This window comes from Epinephelus fuscoguttatus, linkage group LG17 (assembly GCF_011397635.1).
Source record: "Epinephelus fuscoguttatus linkage group LG17, E.fuscoguttatus.final_Chr_v1".
NCBI lineage: Eukaryota > Metazoa > Chordata > Actinopteri > Perciformes > Serranidae > Epinephelus > Epinephelus fuscoguttatus.
In genome coordinates this window covers 22087625-22105807 of record NC_064768.1, presented here as the reverse complement: position 1 = coordinate 22105807, position 18183 = coordinate 22087625, and the positions used below count along the sequence as shown (strand labels likewise).

The following is an 18183-nucleotide window of genomic DNA, read 5'->3' as shown; positions in this document are numbered from 1 at the left end:
CCCTCTGTAATTTAACATGAAAAGCAGACAAAAAGCTGCATAAAGAAATTGCATTTAGAAAATTATTGAGGAGGAAATAATCACATTTAAGAAAAAGTGTGTTTATAGTCACCTCTCCCTGCTGAGCCACAAGTCTAACGCTGTGTGCCCTTTTCACAGCACTGCATTCACATTAAATAGAAACATTACTGATTTCTTAAATGGGTGAAAATAGCTTTGCAACTTCTAATGAAAGCATCACTCTACGAAGCACACACCCACAGCATTTCCCTGAACGCTGCGCAAGCAATTATGTTCAAATCAAAGCAAGTCCACCAACCTATTCACCAGAAAAAATGTTGGCACTGTATGTTTCTGCAAACCACTGATACGTTACATTTGTATATTATTTTGTAGTGGATGCACTGAAACTTTACATGACTTAACAATGCTGTGGTAAAGGTGTGGTTAGGTTTAGGCACCAAAACCACTTGGTTATGGTTAGGAAAATGCTTTGATACAAAATTTGGTGGCACAAAAGCCACTGGAAAAGCAAGGATGTGTTGGTGAAAAACACCCAAGTTCCATGTCTCAAATGCCTCGAGGAAATGCTGCAGTGTGTCAGTATAAAACACCCAGGTTTGATGCCACAAAAGCTGCTGGGAAATGTCGCAACTTGCCACTAAAAGCACCTAAATTCGGTGCCACAAACACCAGTGACAACTCTGTGAAAGGGTTGCCAAAAACAACCTGCAGGTGTTGTTTGTCAGAACATACAATGCAAACATTTTCTTCTGGCAGCTCTGGCTGAGTCCACAAAACATATCTGCTCCTCAGAGTTGTCTTGCAGGGATCATTACACCAAATTGGACATCTGATGGACACCCACTGTTCCAAGTTGTTTTTTAGTGCAATAAAGGTTGGTGAAGCAAGACAGTTGTCCAGGGAGGGTTTATTTGGTTTTTGTAAGTTCATTTGTTTCCAGCACAAGTGGACTGTTGTTAACTGGTATGGTTCATCTACATCCTCACAATTTTCTTTCAACTATATTGATTTACAAGGATATCTAACAAGAGATACATAATTTCCTGTGTAGAAACAGTATGCATATAATCACTTTAATGTACTTATTTCATTGCATACTTGCAAATCAACATTTGCCTCTTGTGCAATTCCCTTGGCAATGGATGTCACGCTGTGTTCTTACTGCAGTCAGTTAATTATGTTTAAAACCACTGCATGTTTAATTTCTCAACAAAGTCACTAAAAAAAGATTCTGTGCACCAGCAAATATAAAGTAATTCTGATTTTAAAGCAAGAAAATGCTGGTCTGAGCCTTATGCACAGCAGCATGCGGGGAGAAAAGCCTTGAAAAAGCCACAAAAAGAAAAAAAAAAAGTGTTCTCTTTCTCTTCCTTCCTGTCTTTTTAACCTGAGCAAAGCTATTTGGATCTTCCAACACACACACATACACACACACCTCTTACCCCCTACAGGGCAGAACTGATGCAGGAAGAGATGAAATACCACTACCTCAGGGGTAAACACACCTCAGTTCACACTCACACAAACCGCTCACTCACTCACGCACACACATATACATCTACATATACACGTCTTGCTTTCTTCCCCAAAAAAAAGTGAACTCAGGAATATTGTCCTAACATCAAAGACCATATTTGCTTATTTTCACACCAATCACACACTGCCGTTTCCCACGGCCTTTGTGTTTGCGCATTTTCCCACTGTGCTAGTGTGTAGCAGGTGCATGTCCGTGTTTATGCGTGTGTGTGTGTGTGTGTGTGTGTGTATTCATAAGGTTCTGTGTACGTTTAGTTTTGTGATTGTGTGTATGTGTCGTTCTGTTTCCGTGCATGTCTCTCCATGTGTTGAGGGGGCTGTGGGTGTGACTTAGCCAGGTGTAAAATTGGTGCTGTAGAGGATTGCAGATACAAACTGGGTCAGGGCAGGAACAGAAAGGAGGGAATAAATTCGCCAGTATATGGCAACCAAAAAGAGGTACAATAGATTTAACAGATCCTGCCTCTTGTGACATACAGTAATGGCTTTGTTTTGGAGTGTTGAGGCTGCTAGGCATTTTAATTTTATGTCATGCAGACATTGAGCATGTGGGCTGTGATGCTGATTGACTTTCACTGTAGTGAGTCCTCAGGACCTACAGGTGGCCGTCTGAGTTGGTCCTAGGGAAATTAAGTTGGTCCTCAATATAAAATTGTGTTTTTTTTTTTTGTTTTTTTTTTGTTTTTTTTTACAAAGTGTTGTGTTAAACAGCTTCTCCTTCCAGTCTCTAACTTCTAGTCTCTTTCTGAAAGTATCATTGATACTTTGAACAAAACGTGATCTCGTCTTGCACAAAATGGAGACCATAAGAAAACGGTGGTTGCTAGTAACATTATTTTTACAACACAGTGGATTCCCATTAATGTGGTGTTGTTACAATATTGAAGTTTTCGACTTCAATATGAAACCATGAAAATAATTAATATTCAGTGCCATTTTTGATACCACAGAGAAAAATTCGCATAGCGGGCAGAATGTAAGCAAATGAGACGAGTGAAGAGGGGCGGCTATAGGGGCACTGCAGCAGTGTGCGTGTGTGTCAACTTGTTGTGGGAGGAAAAAGAGAGGGAGAAGGTAATACTAACAGTACAGATAGTATTAATAGTATGTCATCAGCATAAGTGAATACGGCATTAATCAGTAGCCTCAGTGAGTTCAGTGATGTTGCTATGTACGCGTCCTGCATCCCTGACACATTAAAATCTGAAAGGACACAGTAAACTCACTTTCCATGCGTCCTAGGATGCACCTTATTACTTTCTTCCCCAGTGTGAACCACAAATCTACGTTTAGAAACAGTAGGGTTGCGTGACTTTACATATTATGAAAGTATTTCTCATGTCACAGAAACCACTGAGAGTAAAACTTGAGTTTTGGATGTTATTATCACACTGTCAATAATGTGTCAGTGTTTTTGTTTTGGTGATCTGACACTTGCCTGCCTACCCACCTACCACAATCCCTGGCTCTGCAGCTTGTGTGTAGCCATTTCTTGGCAAAATGTGCAGGGCGGCACGGAGGTCCCCTGGGACAGTCGGTAGACAATAACCTTATATTTATAGGTTTATAAAATGTACCCACATTCAGAAATATGTAGGAATTACAACATGCATTTCTGTAATTTAGGTTGTAACATCTGCTGTGACAGCAATTGCTGTATTCACTCATGTTGAAGGTGCTTTACCGTCCAGGGGATGTGCCATGTTTCTTTTCCCCTGATAAAGCTATATTGTCATGTGATTGTGCCACTGATCAATACTGTACTGAGTTATGTCAATGATGACTCAATAAATGTTTCACCATCCAGGGGGTGCTCGGTATTGAAATCATTTTTTAAGAAGAGACAGCCATTGTCTTACAATTCTTACCATATATCTTGCACAAGACAAGATTTCCTTTTGTTAATAATCTCAACAGGTAAAAGGACAACATTAAAACTCTTCTCAGAAAAAAAGTCTTCGCATATTTCTAAAAATGTTTAAATTTATACTATATCTTATTTAAATTTTTATGGATTAGCAACAGAAATTGTGATTATCACATATCACAATCATATATCAAATTTGGTTTACTTGATAGTGAATAGATGATTATGGTGCTCTGTATAATAATCACCTGAAAATTTGACATGTGTATGTTTTGTTCATAGATCGTACATAAAGATACATACACAGTCTATGTTTCTGTAAATAAAGTTTCAGATTTGGGATTTTACTGTTTGCCTTTCAGATACATACCCGTAATTAGAACCATGTAACATCAAACCCAGGGTTAACACTACAGTTTATCCAAGAAAACACACACAAATTTTGATGGGGACCCATTCTAATGACCACCTGTGGTTCCCAGGGACTCACTACATTGAAAACCTAGCCAACATCACTCAAAGTTAATTTACTAATACCGAGTTTGTGGCCTTAATTCATAACATGAGATCTGTGCGTGGGGACTGTAGTAAGGGCATTTAATCTTCACGATGACTGAGACTATGAACACAAGATTTCATTCATTCATTCATTCATCTTCTAACCGCTTCATCCTCTTGAGGGTCGCGGGGGGGGGCTGGAGCCTATCCCAGCTGACATCGGGCGAGAGGCAGAGTACACCCTGGACAGGTCGCCAGACTATCGCAGGGCTGACACATAGAGACAGACAACCATTCACGCTCACATTCACACCTATGGACAATTTAGAGTTATCAATTAACCTAGTCCCCAATCTGCATGTCTTTGGACTGTGGGAGGAAGCCGGAGTGCCCGGAGAGAACCCACGCTGACACGGGGAGAACATGCAAACTCCGCACAGAAGGGCTCCCACGCCCGGGATCGAACCGGCAACCCTCTTGCTGTGAGGCGAGAGTGCTAACCACCACACCACCGTGCCGCCCCACAAGATTTCATCTGTGCAAAAAATGATGTGAAGATAATAAGAAAAAGGTGACTGGTGGATTTTTTTGACAGCAATATTTTTGTTTATTCACATGATTTTAACAGTTTTGTTGTTCACAATGTAGTAATATTAGGAAACAAAAATACGATGTGTCTCCTGGACACGCCCATACGGAGCTTACTGCATCCTGTGAGATTTGAATGCATCGGAGAGGCAGGACAAGTACCTAGCAACATCACTGACTGACTGACTGGCCAAAGCAAGAACTGATGGATTAAAATCAAGGAAAAAAACAGTCAAATCAGATCCTTAGTATCTGCCACAGTGAGGCCTACTCGGTTAGTCATTTTACACATAGCCTGTATCAGAGCAAAGTTGTATCAAGTTTGAGTTTGCTGTCTTGAAATGCTTTCCGAAGTTAGCGCAACACAGACACAGCTCCACTGTAAATTAACACACTAACTGTTAGAAACTGTATGATGAATGAAAAACAGGAAGTTTGTGGCCATGTTTAGGTCCACACATCATGTAACTTTCTCTCAACTTAGATTGTGGATGTTAACATAAGCTACAGTAGCCGTATTTGGAAATTATAGCCTGTAAATGCTGTGCGTGCTCATTAACACACATTTACAATCTAAAATGATTCACAAGCATCATGTTAAAAATTACATCTTCTCCTTTCCCCTCTTTTCTGTACCATACTTCCAGTTGACTATACAGTATAATGCCTGAGCTGTTGGACATTACAATATCTAAACTTTGTAAATTATTTGCATTATTTTGTTCCACATTCCATACATATGTACTATTTATAGTTTGCACAGAAAGCTACTCTGCTCTTGCTATATTGGTTACCTGAGCATCTTTCCCTTTCTTTGGGGCTTCCTCTGTTTGCTCATCCATTTTCCTCCTCTTCTTCCTTTTCTCTGGACACCCCTTCACATTAGGACTTCTATCCTCTATTTCTCATCTGCTACTCTCCTGTTTGTCCTTCTCTCTCCTCTTTATGTGTTTTAGTCATAGTCAGAGTTTATGGTTAGAAGCAATGGGATTATTGTAATTATTATTAGTTATGGCTACAAAAAGGGTATAAAAATGGTATAAAAGGCTAAGGCGGTCAAAAAAGAAGTTACATTTAGAAATAAATTATCAAATTTACGACAGTCATGAAACTTGTGTCTTTGTATAATCCACAGCATATTCTTATTTTCTAAAAACCAGTAAGATGCAAAGAAAAACACACTGTTACCAGGTAGTTAGTACCAATATCAGAGTGCTCAGACAGCCCCTTTACAATGGCCATTTACATTATGTTGTCAGATTCATTTACAGAGCTTGACAGCGTGACACAGCATATAAAAGGCACATCACGTAAAATGTGTGGGAGTCAGCCCTGAGAGACACTACTTGAAATGGTATTTCATAGACTGTTTTACCATGTTATAATGTGGTTATTTTGGCTGGTTGGAACTAATGCATAGGTCTATCAGAAAAAAAATATGCAGTAATCAACATAACAACATAATACACTATAGCTGATTTCAGACCAGTTACACAGAGCCTCCAGAGAGTGGCAGAATTACTTTACCACACCCAGTAAAGACTGAAGAGTTGTGATAATCCACAGCAGGTCAATCTAATCACCACGACCATAAAGCAAGAAATGCAGTCTCTGACTGTGGGGTGAGACAAACATCAAACTGGAACTGTCACACTGCACTATGCCTCTATGTTTTGAGTAACGTAACAGGCTGCCATGGTCCTGACCAGTCCCTTTGACATCTACAGTCCAGCTTTCCTCCTCTCAAACCTCAGTCACTCTCTCACTGACCTGCCTAAAGACAGACGCCCCTGCTCAGCTCCTCCACCAGCCCCAGGACTTCCAGCTTTCTCTCCCATCACAGAGCTGCTTCTGTGACACCTGACGAAATAAGCCTTCAGGCTTGCTGTTTTCCCCAAACCTCAACTATTCTTCTCCTTCCACAGCTGTGGCACAGATACATCTTTTGTTGTTTTTGTCTTGAACTTGACAATATAAAAGGATTCACCAAAGAAGTCACATCATACCAGTAGCAACCAAAGTGCTTTAAAAAAATCGTCCATTTTAACAGGCAAGAAACCAAAAGGGAAATTATGAAGGAGAACCTGGCATACCTTTTAATATCCTGAGACCCTGCATCCTGATTTGATGACATTACATTTTGGGTTTACTTGACCTTATACTTCATTCTGCTTAATTTAGACCCGTTGTCCTCATTCGTGGACACTTTGTTGTGTCATCTACTGGTAGCAAAACCACAATGCAATAAATGCTAGCTAACAGTTCCTTCAGTGTGACATGGAAGTTACTGACTGCATAAACTTTTTTTTGGAATTTGTTTTTACTTGCTGGAGTTAATTAGTCCAAAGTGAAAGCTCTATTCATCCTGTCAAGAGAAATCTTTCGTACCTGAATCTGCAGAATGAATCAGCCGAGAAATAATAACTTTAGTCAACAATAAGAAAATGAAGAAAAGGCACCTCCCCTTACATTCTTTTAGTTAAGATGTTTACTTGGTGGTCTTAGTTACAGGAAGACAGTTCAAGTATCTGTAATGTTTCTCTAACAATTCTCCATAAAGTAGTACGAGCAGTGATTATTTTATGGTGAGTTTATGCTGTTTATAACCTCTTGGAAACAATACCAGCCCCACTGTCACATCTGCTAACACCTTCAAGTATGTCCTTGGGATGTTAGCTATTACTCACAAAGACACACACACACACACACACACACACACACATATGTGTATATATATATATATATATATATATATATATATATATATATATATACATATATATACATATATATATATATACATATATGTACACACACACATGATGTTAGGAGAAAAGTACGAACAACAAACAACAACAACAACAACAACAACAACAACATGACTCACATCACAACTTTTAAATTAATTGTCAAATGTAATGTCAAATGGCAATCTTTCACAGTGAGGTGTTGCTCAATATAAATTGTTGACATGACCATGATAGTCTGTTTCTAAATCACTCTGAAACCACAAATAAAACACGTTTATCATTCTAACCACATTTCTAATGATTGGAGTCTGAGATTAACCAGATCGAACCCAGTCACCTCTTTGACATGCAGCCACACAAAACTAGTTTTAGTTTCGTAAATGGTTTACGAACAGATTTGCTTGCACAAAACAAATATAGCTGCTAGACGGAATGGACAGAGTGACAAATTGCATTGATCAAATATTCATACAGTGACCTGATATAACTTCAGAGGGTGTTTTTGCCTGCCTGACTTTGCAATTTCCTCCTGTAAAACATAAACTTACATCTCAAGTGTGCACAGGTGAAGACAATAATGGAACAAGAAAGGCATCTCTTATGGTGTAATGGATATTCCCACTTCACATGAACACCGCATTAATAATACCCTCAGATGAGAAGGGCTCACACAATAAGGGTGCTGAAAAAAGACACAGTCATAAATTAATAGTAATACCAATTGATGTATCTCAAGGGAGGCTTCAGACAGACATCACTCAATTTCAATTCCTCCATTTACTACTAGTTTCATAACAATCCTGTGGCCTGTGCCTCTTCCAGTTTACTGCACATACATACATGAATCCTGTGTGTGCCCATAATGACAGAACATATTTAATCCTCATGCTTTCCTAACAGAAACATGGGCTGCAGATACCTCCTCATTGAAGCGTGTCCCCCTGGTTATACATTTTTAAATAGGACCAGATTTTCAGGTCTGGGTGGGAAGGTTGGTATTTTTCACAAAGAGTCTAAATGTAGGGTTTCAGTAAGTGGTGTATTCAAAGTCTTTGAATTGCTCTCAATTATTCATCTGAGACGCTCCCTTGTTTCCTGTGAATTGATTTATCATTCTCCAAAACCCCATTATGACTTTATTTCAGAATTTTTTGACCCACTTTTTGTTGCAATTACCAAAAGACATTGCCTTTTGAATTTATTTTTGCATGTTGACAGCAATGACAAATTAGCATTTGAGCTTTTGTCAAAGCTTTTGACTGTAAGCAACCATGAATTCAGTCCCACACACCATAGGGATCAAATCCTCAATCTGGTAATTTCCTATTTTAATCCTGACAGTCTGGCAGAGAAAGACATGTGCTGTTTTTGCCATCGTTGGGTACTTGCATTTCATCCATCTATCCATCCATGCCCAAAAACTTCCAGACGCTCCCTTGGCACTCACCCATTATTAATTCTCAAAAAGCTGTTAAATTCTCTGAGGTCTACTTGTTGTCCCACTCGAGTCTTCTACTCTAACAATTTATATGTTGTGACTTCACCAGGCGTTCACATTTACTATGACAAAACATCAGCAAGTGACAGGAAGCCAGTCATGTCAAATGGCAGCTTGTGACACGGGGGAGACATCAGCTACAACTATGCACCGTGACAGGAAGAAGGCAACTGAGGCGACAAGGGAAAGCTGTGTAATGTTGAACTTTATGCAAATTTTCACCAGACCTGGAAACAGCGCTCGTCTGTCACATAGAATGAATGGATAAACAGCAATGATTCAACTTTTGGGCTGACAAAATAAATACATGAGTCAGTGGCGCCCCCAGAAGTTGTTCCACAGGGGCGGCATAATGGGGCAACTGAAAATCTTGGGGTGGCACACCAAAACCAAAAGCCTTTAATGAATTTTAGGAATTTGCTTATACTGTTGTAATACATAGGCTAGTTGAAAACAATGTCAATATGTTAAGGAATCTCATACTGAGATACTTTGGTTTCTTTCTTTTTTTTTACAGTTAACATTATTAATTATCTGATTTGCATGGACTAATACAGGTACAGTTAACATTTTGAGTTCCACAACAATCCTGTGTTATGTATCTATACATGATAGGCGATTTATTGTTCTTGATCAAATGAGCAGGTTGTCCTTCTCCTTAAAAAGACAAAGTTATAGCTTTATTTGAAGGAGTACACTGGTTGTAAGGAACAAAACATTTAGTGGAAATAAGCGTCCTCAAGTTTTGGGGAGATGCGTTGGTACCCATGGAAGAAAAAAGCCATTCTCTTGCCAAAATTTAGCCTAAATTTGAAGCCTTATCTAGTGAATAGCCTGAAGAGCTATGCCGACATGATTTCTACCAATGGTTGCTGTAGGTTGTCTAGTTTCACAAGATACCACTACCTCTGCGGTAGCTTAAAAATAAGCATGCCAAAGCCACTTAAAGATAGTATCATTGGCCTGTAATTATTTTGGGCAGAGTGGGTCCAGTGGCATAAGCACATATAACCAGAGCTGTAGTACTCCAGTCTGGTTTCAAGAGCACTTCTTTAAAAGTTTTGCACTTGTCTTGGTCTCATAATCTTCTTGATCTTGGACTCGCTATTGAGAACTGGTCAGGTTGTTCCAGGCTGCTTATTCTGAATCAGTTGTATTATCCTCTTAAAAAAAACCTCTTATTACACTGCATCATCTCCTCTGCACTGTGTATCAGGGATAAGCTCATTAATGTAAGTGCAATAAAAGCTTTGTGAGTAAAATGCCAATACTGCATCAATACACATGTTCAACATGCATGAACATGTAAACACATCTTAAAAGGGCCATTTTAATCTGCTCTGTCTGCACACTTTGATCCCCCGCCACTGTTGTACACAAGCACAGTATGGCTCAGTTTATAGCTAATCACAATAAAACTGTTACAAACATGTATTGTAGCAATAGGCAGAAGCCCTCAGTGCAGTGTCTATGTATATTTCTATAGCCCGACTGTTTGGCTTGCCATGCATCTTAAAATTTGGCAAATTCTTGTGAGCCGAGCTGCTGCATCAGACAAACCAGCCCTTCCTCCCTCTGCCAGCAGTACCTGCAGGCAGTGAATCACCTCAGCAGCAGACGCAGGTGGACAGAGGACAGGATGAATGACTGATAGTAACTGATGTCTGTGTTCCTCATTCTTTCTTAACTTCACTCAGTATTGTGATGTCAGGAAGATTATTTACGTTACTGACATTTTAGATTTGTTTCCAGCGAGATATCGTGGAGTTCATATAATGTCTTTGTAACTGTAAACATTACTGTTGCTGCACTAAAATGTTAGATTTTTCAAGAAGTAAATGCAAAAGAACCGTTCAGAGCAGGCTACTGATAAAGAACCAGACAAATAGGGAGTACCGTTAAGATATTGCCTATAATGGCCTTGAACAGGACTAGATTTGCTCTGGACTTCTTGACTTGGACTTGACTGGATCTGGTCTTGGACTTGACTTAGACTCAATTCAATAGATCTCAACTATAGCCCTGGATGCAACACATTAAACAGCTTTATTAACAAACTCACTCAAAGCCATGTAAAGAACCACCACTTATCTGTGCTGTACTTATTTAAGGTTATTTAAGCATCTATCAAAGCTGTTGATATCAATTACGTGGACATTCTTAAGTGTAGCTTTGTTAAGTACTCTCCATATTATCAGACATGAAAAAAAAACAACTGGCATTTCTATTAAACGAAGAATGAATAGATGTTCAAACCAAAGGATAACCACAAGCTGAAGAGCCAACAACATAATGTGACAAATGACCAATGAAGACAATTAACAGATTTAATTTCAAAATGTCACACTGTCTGTTTAAGGGTCTCTCGGGATAAATCAAGCAGCACACCTCAGGAGGCTCCAGTATAATTCAAAAGTGATTACATACAAACACACTCTGTCTTTGCCTCTTAACTCTGCCTGTCTGTCACCACATTTTCCTGTTTTCTTCTTCACCTCTCTTTGTGACTCTGTCTCCACTGTTAATGAGTATGTTAACATGCACACTAGTATCACCGTTATGGATGGTTTATTGGATTATCCTGGTGCCCAGACAGCCATAAAAGCAAAGAGGGTTCATACTCAAACTTGTATAAACTGGCAGGCATGTCAGTTAGTTGAAAACACATATGCTCTGACCACAGGCAGATGATGACACTTTTTTGGAGGGGCTTTGTTATTGACATTAATAGCTATACCCTTTAAAAAGAAAGGCAAAGTTCATCACAGCAGCTTCATGCAGAGGCTCTGGCTTAGGGGCCCCTGGGCCTGAGCCGTGCTTGGTAATACACCCATGGCTCTGACAAGAGACAATGAACATGGAAAATGTTATGAATCACAGGTTTTTCTTTCAAATGTAGATCCATACAGTTGTTGTGTTTGCAGGTAGATACACAGGGTGACAAGTGCCCAGGCAACACAGTCAAAATCCAAATATCACTGTGGTATTTTAAGGGCCTGCTGAGCAAACTACCAACCAAACACAACATTGAGAACAGAAAGATCTGCAAAACTCTGCACTGGCCTTACCTTAATTCTCCTTAATGACAATGCATATAAAGTAAGGAATGGTAAAGGTTTAATGAAGGTTAGGTGACAAGAACTACTTTGTACTATTTCTCAGTTTAGATCATTTTGGTGTGAGTCGCCAAGTGTTGGAGGTATCGGCTGTAGAGATGTCTGCCTTCTCTGTATGTATGTATGTAATGAATGTAATGGAACTAGATGGCACTCGGCTTGTGGTGCTCAAAGCACCAAAAACTATATCTAAAAATCTCAACAGCAATGTCTCTTTCAAGAAATCATGACACTTAACATCATGCAAAGGTAGACATACATCTACCCATAGACAAGGGGCTCATACTCGTGAGAGAGCGAGATGTAAACATTTATAGCGTCCTCCTTAGCTGAGCTGTAATGTTAGCTTGCTCAATAGTTGTAGTTGAGCTATGCAGTGATGCGGTTGGCGGGTATAATCTGGTCGAAAGAAAACAGTTCCCTCATGAAACTGCTCACAACATGGTCTGGGTCTTATCTTTAGTAAACGAGTCGTGGTTTTTGGAGAGAGACATACTGTTGAGTTTTTCAAATTTATTTTTTGGCACTTTGAGCACCACGAGCCAAGTGCCATCTAGCTCCATTAGATTCAAGAGAAGGCAGACGTCTCTACAGCTGATATCTCCAACACTTGGCAACTCACACCAAAACAATTTGGATTGATAATTAGCACTACAGATAAGAGGGAAAATATGTGCTTTTGATTTGAGGTTAACTGCCCCTTTAAAAAGCCAAGATGAAAAGCCCAGTTTCCAGTCTTAAGGCTTAGGATTAGCATCTGCACTGCTTGTGACAATGGACCTATCTTGTCTTGCATATCATAGCATATGGACATTACACAGACTGGGCTGTGCTACGCTACAGTAAATACATCTTAGGCTCTGCACAGTACCATTAACAAAAATCCAAAGAGATCTGTTCTCACACCACACTTTTTTTCCTCTGGCTCTTGCTTTGCTTTTCCTTTGATAATGTTTCCTAATGAAGGCAGGTTGGACCAGCCATATATAATAGTAATTAGGGGATCAACAAAGAACAATATCAGTTAGATAATTTCAGTAATTTTAGTGGGGAACTATCTTTAATTAAATACTTTAATCCCCATAATTAAAACATTTTATCAACCTAATTAAGAAGACTCTCCCTGGAAGAGCTAGAGTGGAAATTGTTAGTACAAGTACATATTTATTAGCTCATATTTCTTCCAGGTATTCCCAACTTGCGGTTGAGATGCCACATGGGGTTCCTTGTTTTTGGAATGAATTGAATTAAATAATATTACCAGTGAAGACAGCATTTAAGATTTAAACAAAAAAAATAGAGTAAACATATATGCAAAAGGACACAGAAATGCCAATTAGCCTATTTTGAATCAGTTGTCATTGGCCAAAAATTGAGGGGAATTGTTACTTCACAGTGCTTGAATCTGTGTTTAACAAGAAAAGTCAGTTATTAATATAATTCATCAGCCGGATGAACATTTCACACAAGTGCCTGCTTGCTGTGAGCGCGACTGTAGCGGCGAATGCAGCAATCAAGGGAGGTGCCCTTTACTCGTTTATGAAAACTTCCCATTGGAAAATCACTTTTAAATCTTGATTGAGGTGTAAGTGGTGAAACTCATAAATAGACGTAGCCCTGATTGGAGGACAAGCAGCATCACCTTGAACACTGATCATTTTCGTAGCTTTTAAGAAATTAAGCCTTTGATTTTCTGTCGCATTTGTGTGTTACAAATAAAGGGAATGTTTCAGAGTACATGTGAGGTGAGTGTCAGTCATGTGCCAGTAGACACATTGGGACAAACTCAAGAGGAAAACACAATGTGTTCATTTACATTTATTACACCAAAAGAGAGATCGGACTTGTGTGTGTGTGTGTCTGGTGTTTGTGTGTGCATGCACAAACATGTATGTGCCTGTGTGTGTAATCCATGTTAATCATTCTCTGCATAATTACCATTTTCTTGTTAATAGATCTAACCTTTTAATCACCATTTTGCCCCTGTGTCCATGTGCATGTGTGCCCGTGTGTCTGTGTGTCTGTGTGTCCGTGTGTGTGTCTGTGTGTCCGTGTGTGTGTGTGTGTGTGTGTGTGTGTGTGTGTGAGGAGGGAAAGAGAGAGAGAATGAGACAGCAGAGGTAATTTGGCTTAACCAGCAGGGCGACACTAACTACGCAGACCATAAATCTTCCTCACACACGGACATGTGCGCACACGCCCTATGCACGTGAACGCATGTGTGTATACACTCGCACAGCACATCATTTCCTGTTATCTGAGATAAGCAGGAAATACTAATCAAGCAATAAGAGCATAAAGGGCATCTTTCACCGTCTCTCCTCCTATCTGTTTATTCTCTGTCTCTTCCCCTGCAGAGTTGGGAGTCACATATTGTGCAGGGAGAATCTCGTGCTCACCCTATTTTGCTCTATTCTTTTGCTTCCTTGTTTAATTAACTCTGTGTGGCAATTTGAGCTCTAAAAGCCACCGGATTGTCCGAGAAAGGTTGATTATTGCAGCTGGCTGATTAGAAATTATGCCCGTTGAACCAAAGGAACATGGTTCATTCCCCATGGTGAGAGAATTGCTTTTCAGCAAACGACCAAGTATCAAGAGGACTCATTTCATCTCCTCATGACCCACATCCTTTTTCCTCAACTGAACCAAACCAGATCTTCTTGCTTAGCACTATGCTACTCGCTGCATCACACACACCTGATGTAATTAAAGAAATCAATTTGTGACCTTAGCCAGAACCTCATTGATAGTGGAAGCTCCAGCCTAATGTTGACTGTGCAAAAAACAAACAAAAAAGTTCTCCTGAGGTGACAGTGAAGAGTCAGGCTGTAATTTGGCTGATGAGATATGCAAAACAGATTTGTATTCACTCTGTCTGTTGTCTTTAATAGATGTTTCCAGTTTTTGTGCTCTTGTTAAAAAACTGACTGGGTTGAATAAGACTGAGATTGTGATTTTATTTAATTTCAAAGCCCTTAAAAATTTGTTATGAATATCTCTACCACTCAATAGGCTTAAAAAATCATTTAATTACTCAAAAACTGAGATAAATTTTGATTTAAATGTTACTAAACAGCTGACTAGTGCATGTAAATGTCTCTCTGTTCAATTTAAATTGAGGACAAACACTAACCCAGAAATCCCTCATGTGAAATAACCAATAATGGGACAGGAATTGGTGTATTCATGTAGAATCCAATGGCATACAAACAAAGCTAATTGAGGAAATAGGTTTCCAGGGCTTATAGAGTGTTAGAACAAAGGTTGCAGTTGAGTTATGAGTCAGCATTGAATGTGACCTGCAAATGAACTTGCTTTGTGGCAAACCATGCCGGTCTTAGCTCCTCTCAGGGCACTGGATTGGCATCTTTTTTAAGTCATCTTTTCTTTTTTCGGGTGGATGTGTTCCATAAGCAGAGCTTCTCTGCGGGTTTGTGCATCCCTCACCAGTCTGGCCACGGTTAGTGTGTGTTCAATGTGCGGCTGCCTTGAATAAGAGGGAGCCAGCCTCTTGTGTGGAGTCCTCCTTGGTTTCAGGTTGGATATTCTTGATTCCAAGAATTAGTTCCAGGTGAATGTTCACGTCCACAGGATCCAGGATGAAAACGGAGAGCTCATCACAGTCAGTTTCTGCCTTTTTTTTGCTTTCACAGCATGACAAGTGAGCAAGACAGTGAGGCCTTATTCAAGGATCAAACCCAATAGCTCATCAGTACTGAGTCATGTTGTGACTTGATAAAACATTCCCCTTGTTTTAATATCAAGTGCAACATATGGATGGTTTTTATTGGGAGGGATAAGGAACTGCTGCATCAGTGAACGTGTTACTGTAGCTGGATGCAAGAACTTTAAGTTTTCATCCAGAACATTTGGTTTTAAATCTTTAGTTTATCTTGGTAGAACTTTCCAATTCTGTTGATTGACATGAAGGAGCAGATTTAAAAAAAGTAATTACAAGTCTACGAAAGGGCTGCTTCTGTGTGAATAAACAAGCAAAACTTTTCAAAAACTTCTTCTCAGTGGTGCCCCCTCACCCCCCAAATTTTTTACAAGCATGGACTGATGGGGCCACTGAAAATCTGGGGTGGCACGCCAAAACCAAACTTATTTACAGTAAATATTACTTATTATCTGATGTGTATAGAGTACTTCAAATACATTTACATTTTGTGATCCACTGAGTTAATGGGTTATATATCTGCACATACAAATGTTAGGTGAATCACTGTTCTTCAAAAAGCCTGGTTGTCCTTTTTCTTGAAAAGACAAATATACAGCTTTAATTTGAAGGAGTGCATTTATTGCAAGGAACAAAACATTTACTGGGAACAAGCCTTCAAGTTTTAAAACACCCCACAGAGGCCTCCAATTATTTTTGATTATTTTCACACGGGTGGGCATTGGGGGAAGGAGGCAGCAACTGCTTCACCTCAACAAAACTGAAGTTGTACTCAGATGACACGTACGCAGGAGGTGACAAGGACTTTCTGTGGACCAACTTGTGCAACATCTGTCAAAACCTAATTTCCATCAGCGCTTAGCCATGTGAAAATCAAACAACATGTCAATAGACAGCACTCTCACATTTCACAGTTAACTGAATAACTTAATAATAATAATTTAATTGCAGGGTTAAAAGAACATGTCGAATGTGAATAGAGTCACAGACAGATGCTATTAGACCCTATTGATTGCCTGATAAAATCATAAGGCAAGGAGAGTTTAATAGCTTATCTGAAATGAGCTTCTTTCTGGGTATTGTGTTTCTTGTGAGAGGAGCTCGATAAAATAGCTCAATAACTTAAAGGAAACCGCAGTGTCACTGATTGAGCCTGGGCAATTTGTGTGCTACTGCCTGACGGCACCCTGTTGCTATACAAGGTCATTTGTTCCACTGCCATAGCATTGCTCCACAGAATCCAGCCCAGTACTGATGACATTTTGTCTGTTAGTTGAAACAACGAGCATTTATGTCATTATAAGTATTAAAAGCAGTATGTGGTTTAAAAAAATCCATTAATACAACCACTCTAAATATAAGATTCATTCAATTCTGCACATCCGTCTGGTCCCTTTTGTTTTCAGGTTTCTTTTGAATACATGATTCCTAATATTTGATCATGTAAACACATTAGCTCATCACAGCACATCATCAATTGGCAAAAACACAAAGGAGTACCTTTTAATAGCTTCGGCTTAACGAACTGAAAACTGGCTGCACATCACTGGTAACCTAATAATAAGCAACGGGCTATATGCCATAACAGGTGTTAGTGTTGTGCTACTTTTTAATGGAGATTAGAGGATGCTGAACACAAATAATTTGCTGTGAAAGGAGTCTAAATAAAGTGTGCAAAATAATTCTAATTTGTCTTACCTAGCAGCGTACCGCCATTACATTATGACTTCAACCAGTTTGTTGAATTTGGGACACTTGTTTACAAGATAAGAAAAGTTATCATGAAAACAATAACTGGTCCTACCTGGTCCTGAAGTTCGCAGGGTGCGGGTGTCCATCATACAACGACAGGAAGTCATATTCTTCCTCGATGGCAAATGACAGGAACATGAGCTGGATTCTACTTCCTTCCTCCCCGACAATGACCCAGGTGCAGTTCGCCCCATTGGGGTAGCCATAGGGAAAGCCTGGCGATTCTATACTGCCATTTCGGCCTTTCAGCGTGCCGCCACATGTGTAGATGAAACCTGATGGAGAGAAAAGAGAGAACATTTGATTTACTCCTACAATAAGAAAATAAAATGGTGGTAAACAACAGCTGCTGTGTTGTAGACATGAGGATAGAGAGACACAGGAGAATACAAAGGAGGGAAAGAGACATTATATTTTAAGTTTAAAGTACACAACGGCAATAAAAGAATATTGTATGTGTGTCTTTGTGTGACAATGGGATGATCTGAGTGTGTGTGTTTCTCTGTGCATGTACTTAGCATTACTCAGTGTGTGTCTAACAGCATGTGCCGTGTTTTGACAGATGCTGAGTAACAACTGCAGGGTATGCTCACACACACAAGGGCACTGCTGGTTACACAAAAACACATGCACGCACGCACATGCACACACACTACTTGTCTATATCCCTCTGAACCCAATGACACTCCATGCTACCACAAGTATCATTTTTACACAACTTTAAAACAAAGAAAAATGAGTTGAACAGTGCAGACCCACTGGCCCAGTCCAGTACTGGTGGTTAACTATTCATTATTTCTTTTACAGGTAACGGTGCTAACAAAGTGTTGGTCTGGTGCTGAAGAAAATGAATGCTTTACATCAATGTAGGAATA

General features: G+C 39.5%; 1 protein-coding gene across 5 annotated transcripts in view; it reads right to left on the bottom strand.

Moving 5' to 3' along the window:
- Positions 1-18183, bottom strand: part of csmd3b (CUB and Sushi multiple domains 3b) — a 471159-nt gene that overhangs the window by 348172 nt on the left and 104804 nt on the right. For all 5 annotated transcript variants that reach the window (XM_049601964.1, XM_049601965.1, XM_049601966.1 and 2 more), the window contains exon 2: positions 17361-17583. In XM_049601964.1, coding sequence (XP_049457921.1) covers positions 17361-17583 — 223 coding nt within the window. The remainder of the gene's footprint in view (positions 1-17360; positions 17584-18183) is intronic.